This window comes from Parus major, chromosome 6 (assembly GCF_001522545.3).
Source record: "Parus major isolate Abel chromosome 6, Parus_major1.1, whole genome shotgun sequence".
Classification (NCBI taxonomy): domain Eukaryota; kingdom Metazoa; phylum Chordata; class Aves; order Passeriformes; family Paridae; genus Parus; species Parus major.
Window position 1 is genome coordinate 2,148,102 of NC_031775.1, and position 21,742 is coordinate 2,169,843.

Here is a 21,742-nt window from a genome sequence, read left to right on the forward strand (position 1 = left end):
AGGAGAAGGAGAAGGAGAAGGAGAAGGAGAAGGAGAAGGAGAAGGAGAAGGAGAAGGAGAAGGAGAAGGAGAAGGAGAAGGAGAAGGAGAAGGAGAAGGTCTGTGCAGCTCTGTCTTCAGAGCTCTGTGCATCTCAGCAGCCTCCTGCCTATCCCTGCTCTGGTGGCAGCCAGGGACACTGGGGACGGAGTGAGCGCTGCAGGGAACCACAGTCTGAAGGTCTGGGCTAGGGAGAGGCAGGTTTTGGGGAGCATCCCCCCAGACACTGGGCTCCAGGGTGGTGGGAAGGAGGAGGTGACCTCGGGGGAGGTCACTAGAGTGATGTTAAATGCCCAAGCTGTAGTAGTAGGGAAGCTGAGGGAGAGGACCCTCATCATTTCTGCTGGTGGAGGTTGTCCCTAGGTCAGCTTGAAGATGAAGCCTACTTTATTCTCTGGCACTTCTCAGCATGGTTTTTCCTCTCTTTTCTCGAAGGAATGCCCAGCTTTGCCTTGTCAGGTCTGTGCCTGGTGCTGCCTGAAGGGCCAGTCAGGGCAGGGAGCTCCTAACCCAGCATTTTGCCAGCTCTCTGTAGCTGTTAGCAGACCAGCCTCCTTCCCCCAGGACCTCAGCTCCGTGTGGGGAACAGCACCCAAAGGCCTCAAAATTAAACACAGCTCTTGCAAAGTGCCTCATCCTGCTCTTCCATGCCAGAATTTAAATCCAGGAAAAAGCCCAAACAATAATTCTGCTGGTGAAAACCACAACAAACGGGTGTCTATCCAAGCCAGAAGTATTTTGCACTGACAGAGGAAATATTTTGCTCAGCAGTGATATCACCCCAAACCAGGGTGAACAGGAGGCTGGGATGATGGAGATGGAAACCCTAAAGGTCCCTTCCCACCACCACCACTGCTCTCCTGGCAGGAGGAGAGGTGATGGGGCTGGAAAAACCTGGTTAAGGGAGCCCGTGGGGCATGGTGGAGGGCTGATTGCCACCCCTGCCCACGGGAGATTTGCTTTGCACCCTTTGGATATCCACTCTCAGGATGTCCATACCGACAAAATCCAGTCACTGTCATATGCAAGTGATGTTTCTTCCTCCTTTCCTGGGTGAGATTTGCCCCTTTCTTTTCAACCCAGGCATGGTCTCTGAGCCCTGTTGCTGAGCCTGGTGCTGACACGCAGAGCTGACACGTGTTACCAACACCTGGAAATCCAGGATGAGCAGCCAGTGACCTGTCTGGCAGCCCCAGAGCACAGGCAAAGCAGCTGGAATCCCTCTGCCAAGGAATGCCAAAAATGCAGCTCCCAGCTGGAGGACACCACCAGATCTGTGTGTTCCCAAACTTTAGGATGTGGCTCTTTGCTGCTCAGCTCCCTGGGGCTTGGGATGCGGTGTCTGAATCACTGGGCTGTGTGACTGGGGAGGGACTGGGCTTCCAGGTGTTGATGGACAGGTCCCAGCCTCTCTGGGTGTCTTTATAAGCCAGAAGGATTGGTTCCCTCAGTGCCACCAACCCCGCCGACTGCACGGAGGGCCTGAAGCAGCAGGTCAGGTTGATGTTCTCCTGTTCTCCTCCTAGCCCAGGCTATTGCTGAAAGAAAGGATCCCAAGTGAGTCAGGAGGTGTTATTATCACTCCAGCTGTGCATTTTATGTGTGGAGAACTCAGTGGTTAGACATTTTCCTGTGTCTTCATCCATTTTTGGCTGTGTGAGAGGGATGGGGTGCAGGGTCTTGGGTTGCATTACCCAGGGCTGGTGCCTGGGGAACAGCAGCTTTGGGGACGAGCAGGGCCCACCTCTGCCCTCCTCCAGCCTGGTTTCCCATGCCCAGGGACTCACAGCTGAGTGCCAGTTTGGGTTTGGATGGTGGGATGTGTTGCCTGCAGGGATGGGAAATTCATGGCTGGAGGAGCTGGCCCTGCCTGGCTGAGCTCTGAGATCTGGGGCTGGGCTGGCCTCTCCTCCTCCAGGGAATGCTCTGGGCTGTCCTGGTCACCTGGGGATGGACTCAGCTCTGACGACCTGTGTGACCCCGAGGCTGGGTGCAGGAAGTGGGGACTGTCATTTTGGCTGTCTGTTCAGGCATGCACAGGGATGAATCCTTCCCTCTCTGCCACACCTTGGGACACCAGCAGGATGGCCACGGAGCAGTGGAAGGTCCCCTTGCACGTGGTGAAGTGCAGGGTTGGGTGCAGATCTAAGGGAGATGGACCATGGGGGCAGAATTTGGCAGGGATTTGTCACCTCTCTGGACAGGAGATGTAGCCCTAGGGGAAAGAAGCTCTTTCCTAAGTGACAAGCTCAAGCAGAGGATGCAACAGGTGTGAAACTCCTGTGGGTTTAGCAAAAAGAAAACAGCACTGAGGATCACAATGTTCTGGCATCTCCTGAGCAGGCCTGGCTCCTCCATCCCTTGTAACCCACAGTGCTCACAGAGTGGTTATTTCAGCAACTGGTCAGCCTCTGATGTCCCCAGGCATGGCCTGCAGTGTCTGTGGGTGAGGAGCCACTGCAGCTCCTGCCTTCCTGCTGTCCTTTCTGTCTTCATCCCACACACAGGTTGAGGGGTTGAGGTTGAGAGATTTTAGGGACTAAAATCACCAAAAAGTGCTGATTTGCACTGAGTTCAGCCTGCAGCTGTGGCCAGTGGGTTTGGGCAGCTGGGCAGGACGAAGGGAGATCAGGTTTAGCCGTGTGGTTTGTCTGTGGGATCAAAGAGCAATCTGACTTCTCCATCCCAGCAGAGCAGTTTAATCCCAGTCTCCATCCCTTCTTGCCTGCATCTGGGGATGGAGGCACCGAGGTGCTGGTGGAGGGCTTGGACCCAGGGCAGGGCTTGAGCTGGTGCTTTGTTTTCTGCTGTGAGAGGGAGTTTTTGCTGTGGCCCACACAGGTGCTCTGTTGCTGTTTTCCTGAGCAGCCCAGGAAAGCTTTAATGTGCAATAAGGCTACTGGGAAAATACCCTCTGGGGGGCACAGAGCCATCTTGAGCTCCTGCAGCAGGATCATCAGGGAAACAGACTTTGCTGGATCTGCCCTTGGGTCTGGAATGCCTCGGGCTGGGTGCTGTGGATGGCAGGGCGATCCAGGAGCACCTGGCAATAAAGCATCCAAGGCAGGGATGGAGCAGGGAAGCTCCTGCAGGATGGAGCTCTGACATGACCCCTCCTGTCTGGGGGAGGATTCTTCCCCTGAAATGCTTTCCCTGAAAGCCTAAGGATTTCCCTGGAGGCACCCTCATGCTTTTCCCAGGCAGGGGGTGGTGGGAAGCTACTTGTCCCACACTGCAATTACAGCTGGACCAGATGAGAATGGTCAGGAAGAGAGGCTTGGGGTGGGTTCCAAACTGCACAAGGGGTTGCAGGCACCTGCTCCCTGTGGCAGCATCAGGCTTTGGCTGTGCTGGGGCTGCACAGTGTTCCTTGTGCCCTTGGAGCACCCCCAGCCCTGCTCATCCACCCCCGTTATCCCCCAGGTGCTGTGGACAGGTCAGATGTGGCTGCTGCTGGTGGCCCTGTGCCTGGCCCAGGGGCTGGAAGATGCCACCCCAGTTGCTGAAGCGTTCTACAACCCTGAGAGGTTCATGAACATCGTAAGTGCAGGGGGACACACTGCCCTTCCCCACGGGTATGCCCAAAGTCCTTCCCAAGGGACCAGCTCGGCTCACCCCTTCCCTGCATCTGCACCTGGCCTCTTTGTGGGGCTTGGGGCATCAAAAACCTCCCATCTTTGCCCTGCTGTCACTCACTTCATGCCCTCAGCTTGAGCTTGGCCTCTCCTTGCTCTTCCTCTGATTCCTTCGGGTGCAGGTGACACTGGGGAAGGTGGGTGGCAGGAGATGGTGAAGCTGAGGCAGGCACGGGGTGCTGGGTCACCCTCTGCCCTCACACCACTGTCCCTGCAGAGCCAGAAGATCCTTTTTCATGGCTATCCCAGCGAGGAGTACGAGGTGATGACAGAGGACGGCTACATCCTGAGCCTCAACCGGATTCCCCACGGCAAGGAGGATGCTGAGCTCTCAGGTGGGCCCAGCCTCGCCAAGGGGGTACCAGCTGTGACCCTGGCCCCTGCCCTGATGCAAGAAGGAACAGAGGGAATAGCTGTGCCTTCAGGCACGGTTTGGGCAGCTGGAAGAGCGATGAGGAGTTTTTTTCCTGGCTGCCCTGAGCTGCCCCTGGGGATTCAGGAGCTCAGCACTGTGTTTTGCTGCACCTGAGATGGGGCAGCGTGACCCAGCAAAGCCCCAGTGCCTCTTTCCCTGCAGCTCCCAGGGTCTGTGATGGCAAAAGTCCCCCAAGCACAAAAACCACCAGCACAACCAGGGAAACAATGGGAGAAGGGGACGTTTAATGCGAAGCCTGCAGCAAACAGTATCAAGACATACAGTGGTGTTTTATTTCCGCATGGGAGAGGCGTCTTCTTCTGCCAACTACCCAATATCTCCTCTTTCAGGGCCCAGGACCCCCGTGCTGATAGTGCATGGGTTTTGTCTGGATGGTGGCGACTGGGTGGACAATTTCCCTAACAGCAGCCTGGCCTTCATCCTGGCGGACGCGGGATACGACGTCTGGATCGGGAACAACCGGGGCAACAGCTGGTCCCGCCGGCACCGCAGCCTGTCCATCAGCTCCGAGGAGTTCTGGGATTTCAGGTCAGGGGGCCACCAAGGGCAGGGCTGGGGTGCAGGGCTGCCAGCGCTGAGCCCCTGGTGGGAGGTTGGGAGGGAGGTGGGAATCTCCTCCAGGCTCTCCCTTCGCCGCGCAGCTTCCACGAGATGGCCGTGTACGACCTCCCGGCCATGGTGGACTTCATCCTGATGCAAAGTGAGCAGGAGAAGCTGTTCTACATCGGCCACGCTCAGGGCAGCACCCTGGGTGAGTGAGGAGAAGGGGAGAGGCCATCAATGCCCATCCCTAACTGGACACTGCTGGCAGCAGGGCTGCGCTGGCCCTGCCTTCCCAACCCTTCTGCATGGGAGAGGTTTGCCACGTCCAGCTCATCTATCCCAGGCTGTGCTGGCATCCAGGAGCGGTTTTTGTTCAAACCCTGCACCTCAGACACCGGGTCTGGGGTGAGCTGGGGTTTGTGTTGTGACCTCGTGCTGCTTTTCAGGTTTCATAGCGTTCTCCAGCTTGCCACATCTGGCTGAGAAAATCAAACTCTTCTTTGCCCTGGCTCCTCTGTACACCTTCCACCACGCCCGGGGCCCTGTGTTAAAGCTAGCCTTTCTGCCAGACCTGCTGCTCAAGGTACAGGAGGTGTTTGTGGCTTGTTACTGCCGAAATCCTGGGGCTTTTGGCAACTCCCGCCCCCTGCATTGCTGCCGTGCGATGATCCTGCTCCTCTGGCGAGCATTGGAGCTCCTGACGTTGTTCCTAACTTTTCCTTGTGCAGGAAATATTTGGAACCAGAGAGCTGGTTCTGGTGGGGAGGAAGGAGAAGCCGTTCCTGGTTGAGGAGTGCAGCAGGCCTCTGGCAGCTGACGTGTGTACTGACACCATCTTCCTCGTCGGAGGCTTCGACAAGGACAACTTGAACATGGTGGGTGCACCGGGCTCTCAGTCCAGCTCACAGCCCTCCCTGGTTTTTTAATTACCTGGAGATGATTAATGAGGCACAACAATGAGTGAAAACCCACAAAATAAGGTGTGCAGGGCAACAGTTGTTAGGAGATTCCCTGCAGTGGTGTCAGGGTGTTACACCTAGCAGAGTCTTTGCTAAGAGAGAATCACTTGTGGTCTGATCTCTTAGGGAAAGGAAACTCTTCCCTTGTTTTTTTTTTCATTTTCTTCCATAACATAACCAAAGAATGACTGGGCCAGTTGTATTTCCATTTTAAGATATTGATTGAGTGGCTTGCCTTTGAAAGCTGCTTCTAGCTCTGAGCAGGATTAAGCTACTAAAGAATAAAGAGCATATAAATTTTATATCACAGTTATGAGACGGAATGCTTGATTTTCATCAAAGTGGATCAAGGTGGATTTTCATCCTTCCCAACTCACTTAGAAAATACTTTCTTTTTCCTGTAGAGCCGACTGGATGTGTACCTATCTCATTTTCCAGACTATACATCAGTAAAAAATCTTCTGCACTGGGGACAGGTAGAGACTTTGATTTTATAACTACTTAAACTTTTCTTTCTTTTAATCTTGAAAGTGGTTTTTTCAAATGCTGCTTCATTCACCCTGGAAACGGAGGTGAAATCAAAGCCAAGAGATAAAAGGGATTTTTAAGCTTCTGCACCAAGATGTCTCAAAAGCCACAGCTGTCCAGGGCAGGGGGCAGATCCAGGGTATTACCTGGATTAACCCTTTCCCTCTGCCTTCCAGACTGCAAAAACGTCGGAGTTCAAGCAGTTTGACTACGGGCTGAGAAACATGGAGAAGTACAGCCAGGTGAAGGGGCTGGCTGGGATGGGGATGGGGAATCACACCCCAGCAGATAACAGGAATTCTCTCCCCCTTCCCAGCTGACACCGCCCTTTTACCGGATCGAAGCCATGAGCGTGCCGGTGGCCGTGTGGAGCGGGGGCGACGATTGGGTCACTCCCCCTGTGGAGACCCAGCGGCTGCTGCCCCGCCTCACCAACATCGTGCACCACGAGCACTTCCCCGACTGGAACCACTTCGACCACCACTGGGGCCTGAACGCCCCAGAGCGCCTGTACGGGCGGATAGTGGCCCTGATGGAGGAGAATCCATGAATCCATCTGTGAATCCATCCTTGAATCCATCCATGAATCCATCCTTGAATCCATCCATGAATCCATCCATGAATCCACCCATAAATCCACCCATAAATTCATCCTTGAATCCATTCATGATTCTATCCATTAATCCATCCATGATTCCATCCATGAATCCATCCTTGAATCCATCCATGAATCCATCCTTGAATCCATCCATGAATCCATCCTTGAATCCATCCATAAATCCATCCATGAATCCATCCATGAATCTGTCCATAAATCCATCCCTGTACGGGTGGATAGTGGCCCTGATGGAGGAGAATCCATGAATCCATCCATGAATCCATCCTTGAATCCATCCATGAATCTATCCATGAATCCACCCATAAATCCACCCATAAATCCACCCATAAATCCACCCATAAATCCATTCATGATTCTATCCATTAATCCATCCATGATTCCATCCATGAATCCATCCTTGAATCCATCCATGATTTTATCCATGAATCCATCCATGAATCCATCCATGATTTCATCCATGAATCCATCCATGAATCCATCCATAAATCATCCATGATTCTGCCCATGATTCCATCCATTAATCCACCCATTAATCCACCCATTAATCCATCCATGAATCCATCCATGAATCCATCCATTAATCTATCCATGATTCCATCCATGAATCCACCCATGAATCCATCCATGTGCTGCCCCAGGATGGAGGAGCCTCCTGTTCCCATGGGGCAGGGGTTTGTGTGAGGGATGCCCTGCTTGAAGATGTCTCCTGTCCCCCTGTTCCACACTGAATTGACATTTTTAAATGCGATGCTGTGATTTCTGCCTGCCCTCTGTGTCTGTAGAGATCGCAATAAAGTCTTGCACCACAGCCAAGCTCCAGCTCTCGGCTTGCTGGGCCTGCTGGGTTTGCAGGAGGGCTGCTGTGTTGGGGTGTTTTTTCAGCTTTTGCAGGCTCAGAGCAATCCAAGAGTGAGCTTTTACTCCAGGAATTGAGCACGTGCTGTGGTTTGTGGGTTTAGGCACAGGAGGGGAGGAAAGTGACCTTGTGAGAGCCACTGGTGGAAAAAGGCCACATCTGGCCCAGCGGGCTCTGAGCTGGGCACAGCTGGCAAAGGGCAGAGAAGCAGGAGATTCTCCTTTCCAGATCCTCCTTGCTGCACAGAGTGAAGTTCAAAAACTGGTGATGAAATGTGCAAGGAGAGGCTGAGCCCTTTTGCACCTCACAAATCCACCCAGCTATCCCTCTCCAATCACCTGGGTTCTTGCCAAGCTTTTCTTGCTCATCCTGTTTAGCTCCTTACTGTTGAAATGGAAAAGAAAGTCATGACTAGAGGAATAAATTTCAGCCACTCTGCTTCCCCTGGAGGGGTTAACTCGTTACCAACTCTCTGGGATCAAAGCTACAATAATTTTTTGCCTACATTTGTGCCTCATTTAACAGGGCAGGAATTGGTAGTGTCATGACTTAGTTTCAGGTTCTGGGGACATCTGGTGAGGCTGAGGATCTCACTTTCTGGATTCCACCTTATCAGCAGGGCTACTCAGAGAAAACCCCTGCAATCACCAAATCCATTCATCTGCCAGCTTGTAGGAGCAGAGCAGCCCAGCAGTAGGATGGAGGAATCCTCTGCATGTGCCTTTCACCTTGCCAGGGTGGAAATGGAAGAGGATTGCCAGAAGTTGGCACCAGGAAGATCATCTGCATCAACAGGGCATCCTTGGTGTGGCCCAGTGACCAGGACTGAGCTATTCCTATCTTGTCAGCAACTCCAGGACTCTGGAGAAAAACCTCGGAGTGAAAACCTGACCAGGTGGATGATGAGAAACAGCAGCTCAAGGCTTTCCAAGGAACAGACACCAGCATCTCCCCACCTCCCTGATAATTGCCCAGCCACTCATCAGGTGAGGTGGGTATGTTCAGCCTAGCAGCCCCATCTATTTATTACGTGGGATTAATTTATTCTGTTCATTGCACATTATTTATGACAGAGCCATCTCTGTGTTATTTGTGCTGGCCAGCAGTTGTTTGTGGAGTTGTGCAGGATTCTGCCTGCAAGTCCCTGCACGTGGCAGAAGACACCCACAGCAGAAGGTTTCAGGACCTCCAATCCAAAGAAAATAAAAATGCCGACGGTCTGGGTGGATTAAACCTCAGCGGGATTAATTTGCAACCTCTGCATCCCCCGCCTTTTAATAGAGAGATAAATATGTTTAAAGGATAAAGTAATGCTCTCTAACCCAAACTGACGTCAGCTGAGCAGCTTGTGGGGCTGCAAAGCTGGGCTCAAAGCATCGATCCTCGTAAGGAAGGCATCTGCTGGTGCCACCAGCACCGGGACCAGCACAAGCCACACTGGGCTCTCTGCTCAGGCTCTGCAAAGATTTTCCAACCCCTGACCTGCATCTGAAGAGGGAAAGGAGAAGGATCCACCTCGAAGTCAGTCTGTCAATAGATTGCCTAACACCAGGTTGCCAAAAGTAAGGAATTGGCACACGGGATGGGAGCCTGCTGCCAGCGATTTGCAACACAATGCTGAGGCTGGTGAGGGTGGATCACGTCTGTGCTCAAGGCTGCACACTTCAAGCACCTTTTCCAAGTGAAAGAAAGCCAGGCTCCTGTTATTCCAGCCACAAAACTGTGAGGATCTGGAGTCCTGGCCTCTATTTCGTATTGCTTCCCAATCCTTTCAGTGAAGAATCAACCTGCTCATGGAATCAGAGAAGCTCAGCAGCCAAGGGCCAGCAGGTCTGGCTGTCACTGGTGCCACACCAAACCTCCCAGGAGCCCACGAGCCCCGTGGCAAAAGGCTGTTTGTTTATTTATTTAGCCTTTTATTTTATTTGTGGATGATTTGGGGGTTCTTTATTCATTTATTTCTACACTTTCTGGGTCCTGCCATGTGCCACGAGTCTTATCTGCAAATGTCTCCCACTGCTGGCAGCTGATTTATTTTCATTTCAGCCAGGATTTGGGTCACAGCTTTGTTTCAGGGTTTTGAAAGGGAAAGAAAATGTTTAAGCACAGCAAAAGGAGAAAAAACAATCAAGGAAAAGCCCTTTTGTCCCCATGGCAAAATACCAAGTGAAGCTGTTTTTAAATTTTTTTTTTTTTTTTGGGCAAATTGTTTCTGCAGAACTGAAAAGAGACTTCTTTTTTTTTAAAAAAAGGAGATGTGTTTAAACAGGATTAACTTAAGCAAGAATTTGTACTATGGAAAGATGCTTAGAGAATCTGTTAAAGACAGAAAAGCAAACAATATCCAAATCCCATAATCTGATCACCTGATAAAATTTAGGAGCAATTTTCTTAGCAGAGAGAAGAGTATTTACTGGAAATGGACTGTCTTGAACAAACTGAATAACCAGATTAGGTGAAGAGCATTACCTAAAAAGACAATTTTACAGAAAGCTTCTTGGAATGAGGCAGAAGCTACATACTTAGGAGGAAGAAAATGGGTGAAAAAAGAACTAAATCATGAATTATTTACTGCACCCAACGTGGCTTTGTGGTAAGCCAGGAAATTGTAAAGAGTGCAAGATTCTCTTCATAAATAAATGCCATTAAGTTTTCATTTTGCTTGTTGGCTTTGCCTTTCAGAGGAGAATGGCTTGGGACAGGCTGAGGGAAGCAGCAGGGGAAAAACACAAAAATAAAAAATTAAAAATAAATAAAAATATATAAAATATAACATATAAAAATAAAAAATAAAAATAAAAATAAAATAAAAATAATAAAATAGAAAAAAAGATAAAAAGAACAAAGAAAAAAGAAAAAAGAAAAATAAAGAAAAAATAAAGAAAAGGAAAAAAGAAAAAGAATAAAAAAGAAAAAAAAGAAAAATAAATAAAAATAAAAATATATAAGAATAAAAAAATAAAAAATAACAAAAATAAATTTAAAAAAAAATAAAAATAATAATAAAAAATAATAAAAATAAAAATAAAAATAAAAATAAAAATAAAATAAAAAATAAAAAATATTGCTTTGCCTCACAGCTGGATTCTCCTTCCCTGAAAGAAGCTGTTTCTTCTGGTGTTTGCACCACTGACATGTTTATCGAGATTTTGTGATGAGCCTCAGGATTTTGGCTGACAGAAACAGTCAAATTTTTTATTGCTGTAAAATAACTGCCCTTCCTTTAGGCTAAAGAAAATAATCATCAATACATCACGGCACCTCTGAGATCACCACTCAATCTTATTACCAAAACCTCTCAGATAAACCCTAACACAGGCACTTTGTGAATACCCTAAGCCCCTTTTTATTTGGATTTTACACATTCTGCTCCAGAATCACACACTGGACCACCTGACTTGCAATTTCTCTTCAGGATTTATTCATTTCTCACCTCTCAGTCACTGAGACAAAAATAAAAAGCCCAAACCCAGCCACATTAAACATGTGATTAATTACAATTTTTATTGAATTCAAAACCACTAGTACTGTTTTTTCTCTAGGGAGATGTCCTTCCAGTACCTGAAGGGAGAAAGATGTAAAGAAACAATTTACAAGGGCCTGGAGAGGCAGGACAAGGAGGAATGGCTTCCCAGTGCCAGAGGACAGGGAGAGATGGGATATTGGGAAGGAATTGTTCCCTGGCAGGGTGGGCAGGCCCTGGCACAGGGTGCCCAGAGCAGCTGTGGCTGCCCCTGGATCCCTGGAAGTGTCCAAGGCCAGGTTGGACTTTGGGGCTTGGAGCAGCCTGGGACAGTGGGAGGTGGATGGGCTTTAAGGTCCCTTCCCACCCAAAAACATTCTGGGATCCTAACTCTGGATTATTTACTGCAACCCATGGTTGCAGCAAGATCACAGATCTGTTGGATCTCCTTCTGATCCACCTCGATGGTTTTAAGCATAACAGTGCCGGACCTGAGGCAGCAACAATGAACTTTGTGTCACTGATGAAGACACAAAACAAAACCAAAAACCCACAAACCCCCAAACAAACAAACAAAACAAAATAAAAACTCCCAAAAAACCCTAAAGGAAAGAGAAGGAAAAGTGGAAAAAGAAAGGCAATGCAGTGCCAGCCAGGAATAGCAAGAAGGCTCCTCTCCCCACCCTGTCACTGCTCCAGTTAAAAGCAGAACATTTTAATCAACTATATTCAGGTGATCCAGATAGAGGAAAATTTCAAAATCCTCTAGAGACAGCACTAATCTTATGAGAAAAAAAAATCAGGAAAAAAATCCCAATCTGATATCAAGCAAAACCAGCAACTTTAGGGATGCTTCTTCATGATGTCAAGGATTTCCCGGTACAAAACCTCGGTGGCATCGAGGCCCAGCACAAAATCCATGTGGTTCCAGTGGGGAATCAGCTTGTGGTGGACCAGGTTCTTGACCTTGGGGAGGAGGAGGGCGGTGTCCCGGGGGTCGGCCAGGCAGTCCTGCCCCGCGTTCCAGATGGCCGTCGGCACCTCCATGCCCTTCACATCATAGAACGGGGCCCCAGTCTGAGGAGAGGGAAGAGAGGTTTCAGAAAGGCCAGGAATACTCTTTGGGAAGGGGGGGAGATAAAAACTGGAGCACCTTTCTTCTAGAAGGAAGAGAAACTTCTATAGAGACGCAGCGTAGCCTTACGGGCTACAATTTAACGAGTTAATTTAACTAAAATTAATTAGAAAATTTGTTCTGCCCGGCTAGAAATTCTGGTTCTGATACTGCAGATGGTTCTGATACTCTGGATGGTTTTGATTTGGAGGCAGGACTTTGGCTGCCCTGATTTAGTGCTGTTAGATGATCACGCTACCAGCAGGAGGTTGGACTGAGGACCTCCACAGGTCCCTCCCAGCCGGCCCTGCTGGGGTTTGTGGTGATGCTTCACCAGCATTTCCTGCAGCCCAGGGACAGCAGGGAGGTGTTAGGAAGCAAGTTTTTGAAATGAAAACATTTCTGGAGGGTTGTTTCAGCTCCACACCCTGAGGACTTGCCGTGAGGTGATTTGTCAGCAGCGTCTCTCGTTACCTGCAGTGTAATTAATCAAGTTAAGAAGCACGCTGCTTTCTGAACAATTTTTGTTGTCGTTGTTTAAGGAAGAAAGAAGGGTTTTTCCTTTTTTTTTTTCTATTCCAAGGCTTTACCACTATTTCAGAGAATAAATTTTTCCTAATATTCAGTTTGGTGTAACTTGAGACTCTGGAAACTCTGGAAAGTGGAAACCCTCTAATTTAAATCATTTAATTCCATTTGAAAGGTGTTTGCAGAACAGAGCTGAGCATGGAAAATGCTGCTGTTCCAAGCAGAGATCCTGACTTCCAGTTTGTGAAGGGAGGAGGAGACACCCCAGGCATGGATGGGAAGAGGACAGGGAGAGGGAAGGCTGTGGCCATTGCAGAACCTCACCTGTCTGTAGTGAAGGCTGTTGTACGTGTGCCCCCCGTCAAAAGCTCTCAGTGCCCCACCGTGGACTCCCTGCAGCAAATTCAGACATGCAGTGCTCTGAGTGAAATCACACTTCTGTGGGGGTGCAGCCAACCCTCAAAAGTCAAACCTCAAAAGTTAGTTTTCGTCGCTGAACTGGCAGGATTCTTCAAGTGTGTCTCACAGGCCTGGCCCTAGGCCCAGCACAAGTAATTACTCTGGTGATTTTGGAGAAATGGGCAGAGGTTATGTTTCTAGTGTTTGTGGATAACACCAGGATGGGAAGAGGTTAAAATGTTGTGGAAAATGGGTTTAGAACTTTAAATATTCCTTGTGGGCTGGAGAATTGGCACAATCAGAAATGGAGGGAGCCTCTGAACATCCCTTGTCTGACTGGAACAGGACTATCAGCAGTACAAGGTCAAGGTGGCCGTGGCTTGATCCCCCTCACTGGGCAGCAGCACTTCAGAAAATGGAGTGTGTGCTCTTGCTGCAAACCCCACAAAGTTCTTCTGGGGCCCCTGAGCAGGAATTCCACACAGGGAAGAAGCTGTGCCCTGAGTACAGCCTGTGGCACACACCTCAGAGAAGGTGCACGGACTGAACCTGCAACCTACAAAAAAAAAAAAGTGCAAATTTGGTGCTTGGGGAAGAAGAAAGGACTGCAGCAGAACACAGCTGCAGTGTCAAGGGGCTCTGGTGATGACTGTTCTCATGCCCACAAGGAGAAATAATCTGCTTTATGGCTAATAGGCTTAATTGGTGCTATCCAAATGCACCTCTGCCACAGTCTGACCACTAATGGCACTCGGGCTGCAGGGCAAGAGTGGAGCTGGTTTGAAATAAGACCCCTGGAACGTGCCTGCTGTGGATTCAGGGTCCTCAGCTCCAAGAGTTTCTCTTGACAGATCCACTCCTTTGGGGCCTCTCGGCTCAAAAATCCTCCGAGCGTTTTAGGGAGGGGGTGAAAACAAAACCCACAAAGATCTGACAAAGGTGTGTCTTGCATTGCCCAGCACAGCAGGCTGCCCACGAGGGACCAGGGACACTCTGCTTGGCTCAGGAAGGAACCTGGCAAGGTTTACCTGCAGCCAATGGATGATGTTCTGCACCGAGGACCCTGCCGGGGTGTGTCCCACGTACACGTCGAATCGGCTCTGCAAGGACACGGGCACATTTCACAACAGGATTCACATGGGCTCCACATTGGCCTTGGCCTTCAGAAAGGCTCTCTGCAGATTCATTCCCACGTACCATGTTTGTGTTCTTCCAGTTGAAGCCGAAAACCATCGACAGGATGTGCTTGCAGACCTTTGAGCAGAGGCAGAACCTGGAGAGGACCAGCTCCCCCAGGGCAGTGTGTGGCAGGAACTCCCTGGTGCCAAACAGCTCCTGTGAAATTGCAAATGTGCTCAGCAAACAGCAAGTCTGGTCGTGCTTTTCCCCAAAGCACCACCAACTTTACAACTTCTATTTTATGCCCACATTAAGGTTGCCCATAGTGAAGCCTCCCTTGCACCCTGTTAAATGCTTCTGTTCCTTGCTTCTCATGGCCGTGATCTCCTATACTCATAATGCTCCTCTGTTAAATAGTAGGGCTCAATTCACAGCCTCTGCATCAGTTTAATTCACCAAAGTTCTGGATCTAATTCTGCCAGAACATTTTGGGGAGTGAATTCAGGTTCTGTAGTGAGATGTGATTTTCTTCATTATGAAAACAGCACAGCGCTCCCCTCTCTGTAAATGACTTTAAATATTCCACAGATAATTTCACAATCCCTATGAAAAACATTTTGGCTGTGCAGAACATGTTGCAGACCAACCTTAAGCCCAGAGTCAGAAAAGAATGAGAGTTTTCTAAACGGGCTCTGAGAAAACATCACCGTGGTCACAGGAGAAAGAGCAAAGAACACCTTGATTTTCCGAGCCAGCTGGGGCATGGTGGAAAAGGCTATAAAACCTTGGGGGGTGGGGGTTGGAAAAAAGTAGAAAAAAGAAAAAATGGTTTAGTTTTTCAAGGCACTCATGCACATAGTTTAATTTCAGTGAGTGATTTTACAAATCGGACAGGGGGTGTAGACTTCTCGTGCCGCCATCAAGAGGACTCACTCACCTATAGTGGTGCCTTGGGAATGGCCAATATAATACAGCTGCTCCTGGCCTGTTTTCTGCTCAATGAAGCTGATCATGGCTGGGAGATCGTATTTAGCCATCTCATCGAAGCTGCAGAAGGAAGAGCAGACGTCCTGCTGAGAGGGGCAGCATCTCCACGTGCACAGCCACCAGCAGCAAACCACAAAACTAGCAGGGAGGGCAGGGCCGCCCCACAAACTTCTTCATCCTACTGAGCTTTCACTCAATGGGATTTTCATGGGATTTTCACTCAAAATAAGTTGGATGAGCTTCATTCCAGCCTGGTCCACTCATCCCCCTGCTAGGGCAGCGTGACCCTGACAGAACTTGGCTGATTCTGAGATCCTCAGACCCATTTACCTGAAAGCCCAGAATTCATCCTGTTTGGGAGTCAGGACCTGGTGTCTCCTGGACCAGGTGTTGCCTCTGCTGTTTCCAATCCAAACATCATAGCCAGCATCTGCGAGGATGAAGCCCAGGCTGCTGTTGGGAAGGTTGGTGAGCCAGCTGCTCCCTTCTGCAAGGAGACCGTGCTGCAAGAGTACCACGGGTCTCACACCTGCAAGACATGATGACTCCTTATGTTTAATTTAATTTAAAAATCAATGTGAATTTATTATTTTTTACAACATTAAAGAATATGATTAATATTAATTACATACCACATAATAGTATAAATATTAATATTCTAGCACATTCTATTTTATCGATGTATATAAATTATTATAGCAATTATTATTTTATTAATTGAAATTTTTTCATTAACTTAATTTTTTATTTTTGGTTTAGCATGATGACTCCTTATTTTTAATGCTGTTTGTCGCCTCTTGAGACAGTTTATAAAGTTTTATCCCCATAAAAAGTATAAAAGTATATATATATATATATATAAAGTATATATATATATATATATAAAGTTTTATCCCCATGGTAGCCAAAATCTGTGAAGGTTTGTGTCAGTGTTCCTCTAGATTTCATTTAAAAAGAAGGTTTGCTAAGCTGAGCCATTATCTTGGCCTTTATCCCCAAAATCTCTGGGGATTCAAGCAGAACTTGAGCTGCTTGGGGAGCTCTGTAGGCAACCATGGAGGAGCCTGGGGATGTGACAGGAAAAATGCAATTTTCATGGATCTAACCCCCCTCACAGGACAGGAGGATCCTCAAGGAAAACAAACCCATCTGCTGATCCATCAAACGGCTGCAGGAGCACATTTTGGGAGCCAGGCTCTGGAGAGAGAACCCAAGGTGTGCCACCAGGATGGATGGGCTGCCTCTCGCTGCTGGGATCCCGACATTCAGTGCTCAGGGGTTCCTGAGGGCTGAGGAAACACCCCTGGCAAGGGATCAGCCTTCCCAACAAATTCTGACCCATCAGAACCGATGCTACGGATGCCGAGCCACAGGGAGCCTTGAAAACCCTCTTGCACAAGCCCTGGTATCCCAGTGAAGGTTTGTGTGCTCTGTAGGGCATCAGTTTTACCTTGGCACCCGGCATTTCCTCTCCCATGAGGAATTCTGTTGAGCTGAAGGATGTATCCATCTTCTGTCACCACGTCATACTCCTCACTGGGGTACCCCCAGAAGGAGACCATTTTGCTCTGCAACCAGAGGAAAGCCAAAAATAACATTTTCAAGGGGAGGAAATCCCTGAATGTGATATTTAACTATAATTATTTAATCAGCAGCTGTTTCCTGGACGTTTCCCACCCTCTGCTCCAATGCCATCATACTCACAATGTTCATCTCTGCTTCTGGATTCTTAGAAAACGGGGAATTCAAGAGGCACTCCCCGGATGCCATCCCGTGGAACACGGCCACCAGAGCTAGAGCCAGCCACATCCTCACTGTGCCTGGAACAACACAGAAGCAGTGCCAGGGAGAGCAGGGGCAGGGGAGGTGAGGGCAGGGGAACACCCCAGGTAGGACCAGACCTGGTCTGGTGGCCTGGATGATGGTTCAGAAGCACGTGGGGTGGCTTAGGAAACACATCTCAGCAGGGATGTTTCCAGGGAGGTGGGACAGACTTTCAGGAATTCCAGTAAGAGGCAAGGCAACAATCCTTGCAGTGCTCTGCAGACCACTGGGAACTGCAAGAGGTTAAAATCACAGAATCACAGAATGGGTTGGGTTGGGGAGGGTTCTTAAAGCCACCCTCATTCCAAACCCCTTCCACTACCCCAGGTTGCTGAGACCTCCTTCGAGCCATTCTGATACTCAAAGGATGTTGGGTGTTCCTTGTCCTATCGGTGACTGGGCAGTGCCACTTCTCCAGTCTCTCTTCCAGGAAAGGGGATGGCTGAGAGGGAAAGCTCTGTCCCATCACCCTGCTGTTTGCATCACCTGTTGACACCACTGCCCAAACCTCCCCAGGAGGGAGAGGGAGGATGAATAAGATCCAACACTGCCTTCCCTCCCTAAACAGAAATAAAATCATGGAAAGAAAATCTCTAACCGCTTGCCCTTCTCCCTGATCATGGTGTAAAAGACAAGAATTGATTACATTTGATCCAGAGAAGGACATTTTAAAGTGCAAATCCGTATGCAAAATGGGGAGGGATGCATCTTGCAGCAGATCTAGATGTCCCTTAGTGATACTGGGTTTAAGGCAGCTTAAAAAGCCCCTCACTCTGTGCTGGAGACTGCAGCTGCTGCAGGAGCCGGTGGAGGCAGATGGGAACAGCAGGTTTTGCAAACAGCTATGGGCAGGAGGCATCACAAACAGATACCAAAAGGTCTGGGATTGCAGCATTACTCCCTCTAACAACTGTGACATTGGACACCACAAGAAAAATTGGGCTGGATCAGCCTCTAGAACCGACCCAGCAAATCAGATTTTGGTCTCCTGCTCTGAGGCAAGCATGGGCTGTAAGTGCCACGAGTCCCAAGTGCCATTCCCAGCCACGTTTAGATCTGGCTCTAGCCATGCTTTTCCCACACTCACCTGTCCAGAAGTGAAGGCAGCCCAGCCCAGCTGAGAGGTGGCACAGCTCCTGCAGGAGGAGAGGGGGAGATGTCGGCCCCTGGGCGGGATGGGCAGCACAGCAGGGAAGAGATGCCCAGGCCGGAGGAGATGGAGATGTGGCACACGGCAGTGTCAGAGGATGGGTTGTCACCCCTGGCTGGTGCAAGGAGCAGTGCTCTGCATCCCTCTGCAGACAGCCCTTTTTGAACTGGCTGCAGGGTGGGGTGGGGGGTGTAATCACCCTGGGACACAGAACATATAAATTGTTATGTAACACCACAGTTTAGAAAGTGCAATTCCCCAGAATTAGTTTGTGGAGGATGGTTAAATACTGTTTAGGCAGAGTCAAATGACTATGGACGTTTGGAGGTGATTTCCATTGATAAAGTGGTTTAATTGATATTGCTGAAGAAAGTTTCCAGCTTCCCATTTCAATGGTGGTTTTATTTATTTGTTAGTACAAGACACATAATTAAGATATTGCAAGAAAAGATCAAAGTCTAAAATGGATTTCCAGTAGCTGTGGTTTAGAAATGATGATGTTTCTTGTTATACAAAGATGCCACATGTGAGATGGAGATTAAATCCCAGGCAACAGGCTGAAAACATCTGTACTGGGTCAGGTCAGGCTGGGATGGAGTCCCTTTCCTCATAGCACAGGGATGGGACACAGCCAAGTTGCCACAGCAACACTCAGTACCTTTATCCCTCCACCCAGTTTTCTCACTTTTGCTCTCCCAGTTCCCTCCACCTGCCCCACTTTGGGGTGGGGGATGGAGCTGTGTCAGCCCACTGCAACCTCCTTCTCTTCACACCCTTACAGGGAGGTGTGAGGAGTACCTAAGTGCCTTATCCTACAGGTGTCCTGCCAAGAGGGAGAGTTATCCCTCTCCACCGCCCGTGCCAGGGCTGGCACTGCCTCCTGCCCTTCTTTCCTAGATTGTTTTGCTTTGGAAATTGCGGTGAAAGGTCAGTAGGGAAAGGTGTCTTCTGTCTGTCAGCCTGGAATGGCCCTGACACGTGTCCAAGGCACGCACCTAGATGTGTCAGTTTGTCCCACTTCTATGAACACACAGTAGAACAGGGGTTTGTAACTTAGAGGTTTGGAGGTTAAGGGTGGCTTTATTTTTGGGGCAGTGAAACCACGGTGCACTAAGTCACCTCTGGCTTTCACCTTCTGAGGAAACACATCATGGAAATCTACACTCCAGGGAAAGGGCAGAGTAACTCTGGTCACACTCATCTGGAGGCACTGGAAGGGGCAAGATGAAGGCTGCACCCAAAAGAGTCCTGCAGCACTTGAAGAGCAGGACATTGTCACAGGCCTTACAAGATACTCTGGCCTCCCAAGGGTCTTGTGCAGCTCCTGCTGAAGCACCACCACTCTAGAGGCAGAATGGGGTCAAGGAGAGTCCCTTGAGCTTCATTGCACAGCCAGACCCGGTAAACTCAGCTCCCTCCACCTCCTGCTGCAGTTTGTCAGCCTCTATGGATCACCTTCATGCCCCTCTCACCAGGCAGGTGTCACCTCCCCTGCACCGAAGAGCAGGGGTGACAGCGGCCAGGTGGCCCCTTGGCCACTCCTGGGGTTCTCCATCCTTGCAGGGAGAGCACGTTGTTGGCTTGTATCCAGTTTGGTGCCCACCACCCTTCCTTCCCAGGTCATTTCCAGTAAGGCTGTTGTTCCACAGCTCCTGATCCGTGTCCCCATGCCCTGCCCTCATCCAGAGCCACCTGCCATCAGCACATACTTCAGGTAGGTGTTTAGCCCGAAAGCAGGAACGTGTCACACATCCAAGAGTTCTCACCCAACTCCTGCTGCCCTCTCTTGCATCACTCCTGTTTTCTTCGCCGGCAGTGCCCACGTGTTCATCAGGTGAGCACAGAGCATTTTCCACTGCAGTGGAAACTTCAGCTCTACCCATCGTGCTCAAGTTTAATCATCAACTTTTCTATAAAATTACTGCCAGGTTTTCTGTCTTAATTCTTGGTGTTCCTCTTTAGGCCTCAACTCTTTAAATTGTAATAATGTCTTAATACTCTTCTACATCTAATAGGTGATACAAAGCATTCAAAGGAGGTGATGTGGAAGGCTCTGGAGGGCCACACAAGGGCTGGCTGAGGTCACTTGGTTTGCTCAGCTGGAGCAGAGAACACTGAGGTCACAATTCCCCAGGGGCTGCAGCTCCTCCTGAGGTCAGCTCTGCTCTCTGACAGGGACAGGAGTCAGGGAAAGACTTGAGCTGTGCCAGGGGAGGTTTAGGTTGGAGATCAGGGAAAGGCTCTAACCCCAGAGGGTGCTGGCACTGCCCAGGCTCCCCAGGGAATGGGCACATCCTGAGGCTGCCAGAGCTCCACACAGGATGAGATTGTTGGGGCGTCTGTGCAGGGCCAGGAGTTGGACTGATGAGCCCGTGGGTCTCTTCCAACTCATGATAATCCATGGTTCTATGGCCCTGTGACTTTCCCATCTGCTTCTACATGTAGGAGACTCTGCTGAGCCTGCTGGCATGCCGAGCTGGCAGTGAGAATCCAGGTGAGCACCCAGTGCCATCAACCATCCCCAAGCACATCTCCCACACAGAGCCATTCAGTGGCCAGCAGGCTGAGTATTTGTGAGTTTTGAGAAATCCCCTTTTCACAAAGACTCAAGGAAGTGGTGGTGACAATCCTCTGCAGAGGTACAACCCCATGGGTCGTGTGGGAGGCAGCAGAATCTGGAGGGAGGGATCCACAGCAGGCAGGGAACAGGACAAGGTGCCAACTCTGCAGGAGGTGCTGAGGAGGGGACACAACCTCCCGAGGCTTCTTTCCAGGGCAATGGTGTCAAGAAGAGAAAACCTCCCACTCTTACATGTTGGATGGTCAGTTACACAGCCAAGCTTTTATTTTCTTTTTAAAAAGCTCCAGACCGAGCACACGTCCTCCTCCATGACTGCCCCACAACACACGGGAAGGGGAGACAGGGGCTCCCACCTCTCTCCAGGAAGGTGTTCTCCTGCTGAACAACACCTGCCCTGAGGTCAGCTCGGAGCTCCCTTTGAAGATGAGCATCACCAACACCTGCCTGTGCCTCAAGCAGCTCTGTGCAGCTTCACACCAGTCTGTTGGTAAACACCTCTGCCAAAGTGTGGGGTTCTGGTGTCCCCCATACCACAACGATCCTATCAGAGCTTTTCTGGAACATCTCCTCTCACCCACACAGCTGGGGAAGGGTAGCAACCCAAATCCTTCCCCCAGCTGCCCACTCTCAGGGCTTTCAGGACTGGAGTTTGTTTTCCTGGGGCAGAGGCATCGCACGCAATGTCACCACCCCTCAGCACTATTTGCTCTGGGCCCAGCACCCCGCTTTCCTCACATCGGGCCGTGGCTCCTTGCAAAACACGGGCCAGGTGTTGGAGAGGAGCCCGCCAGCACCTTCTGGAAGATGTCACACCCCCCTCCCCCAGCAGGTCCTGCCGTGCAGCACCTCCAGGTGGGGAGGACTTGATATGGCAGAAGCTGCTCGGTAAGGGTGGGTCAGACCCAGCTCTGGAGCGTGCCTGGACTGCTGGCAGGTGTGTGTGATACTGGTGTGTGTGACAC

At 49.8% G+C, this 21,742-nt stretch overlaps 2 protein-coding genes across 2 annotated transcripts; one reads left to right on the forward strand and one right to left on the reverse strand.

The window, feature by feature from the left end:
- Nucleotides 1-3,555: 3,555 nt before the first annotated feature.
- Nucleotides 3,556-6,690, forward strand: LOC107206605 (lipase member M-like). The gene is made up of 9 exons (XM_015632502.3): nt 3,556-3,579; nt 3,892-4,009; nt 4,440-4,638; nt 4,752-4,861; nt 5,100-5,236; nt 5,382-5,528; nt 6,017-6,088; nt 6,317-6,382; nt 6,457-6,690. The coding sequence occupies exons 1-9, from the start codon at nt 3,571-3,573 to the stop codon at nt 6,688-6,690; spliced, it is 1,092 nt and encodes a 363-aa protein (XP_015487988.2). The 5' UTR covers nt 3,556-3,570.
- Nucleotides 6,691-11,394: 4,704 nt separating this feature from the next.
- On the reverse strand, nt 11,395-16,956 carry LOC107206555 (lipase member K-like). The gene is made up of 9 exons (XM_033515683.1): nt 16,930-16,956; nt 16,689-16,793; nt 15,556-15,773; nt 15,176-15,285; nt 14,886-15,022; nt 14,317-14,454; nt 14,148-14,219; nt 13,045-13,113; nt 11,395-12,155 (listed from the first exon to the last, which is right to left on the reverse strand). The coding sequence occupies exons 1-9, from the start codon at nt 16,936-16,938 to the stop codon at nt 11,922-11,924; spliced, it is 1,092 nt and encodes a 363-aa protein (XP_033371574.1). The 5' UTR covers nt 16,939-16,956; the 3' UTR covers nt 11,395-11,921.
- Between the last annotated feature and the right edge of the window lie 4,786 nt (nt 16,957-21,742).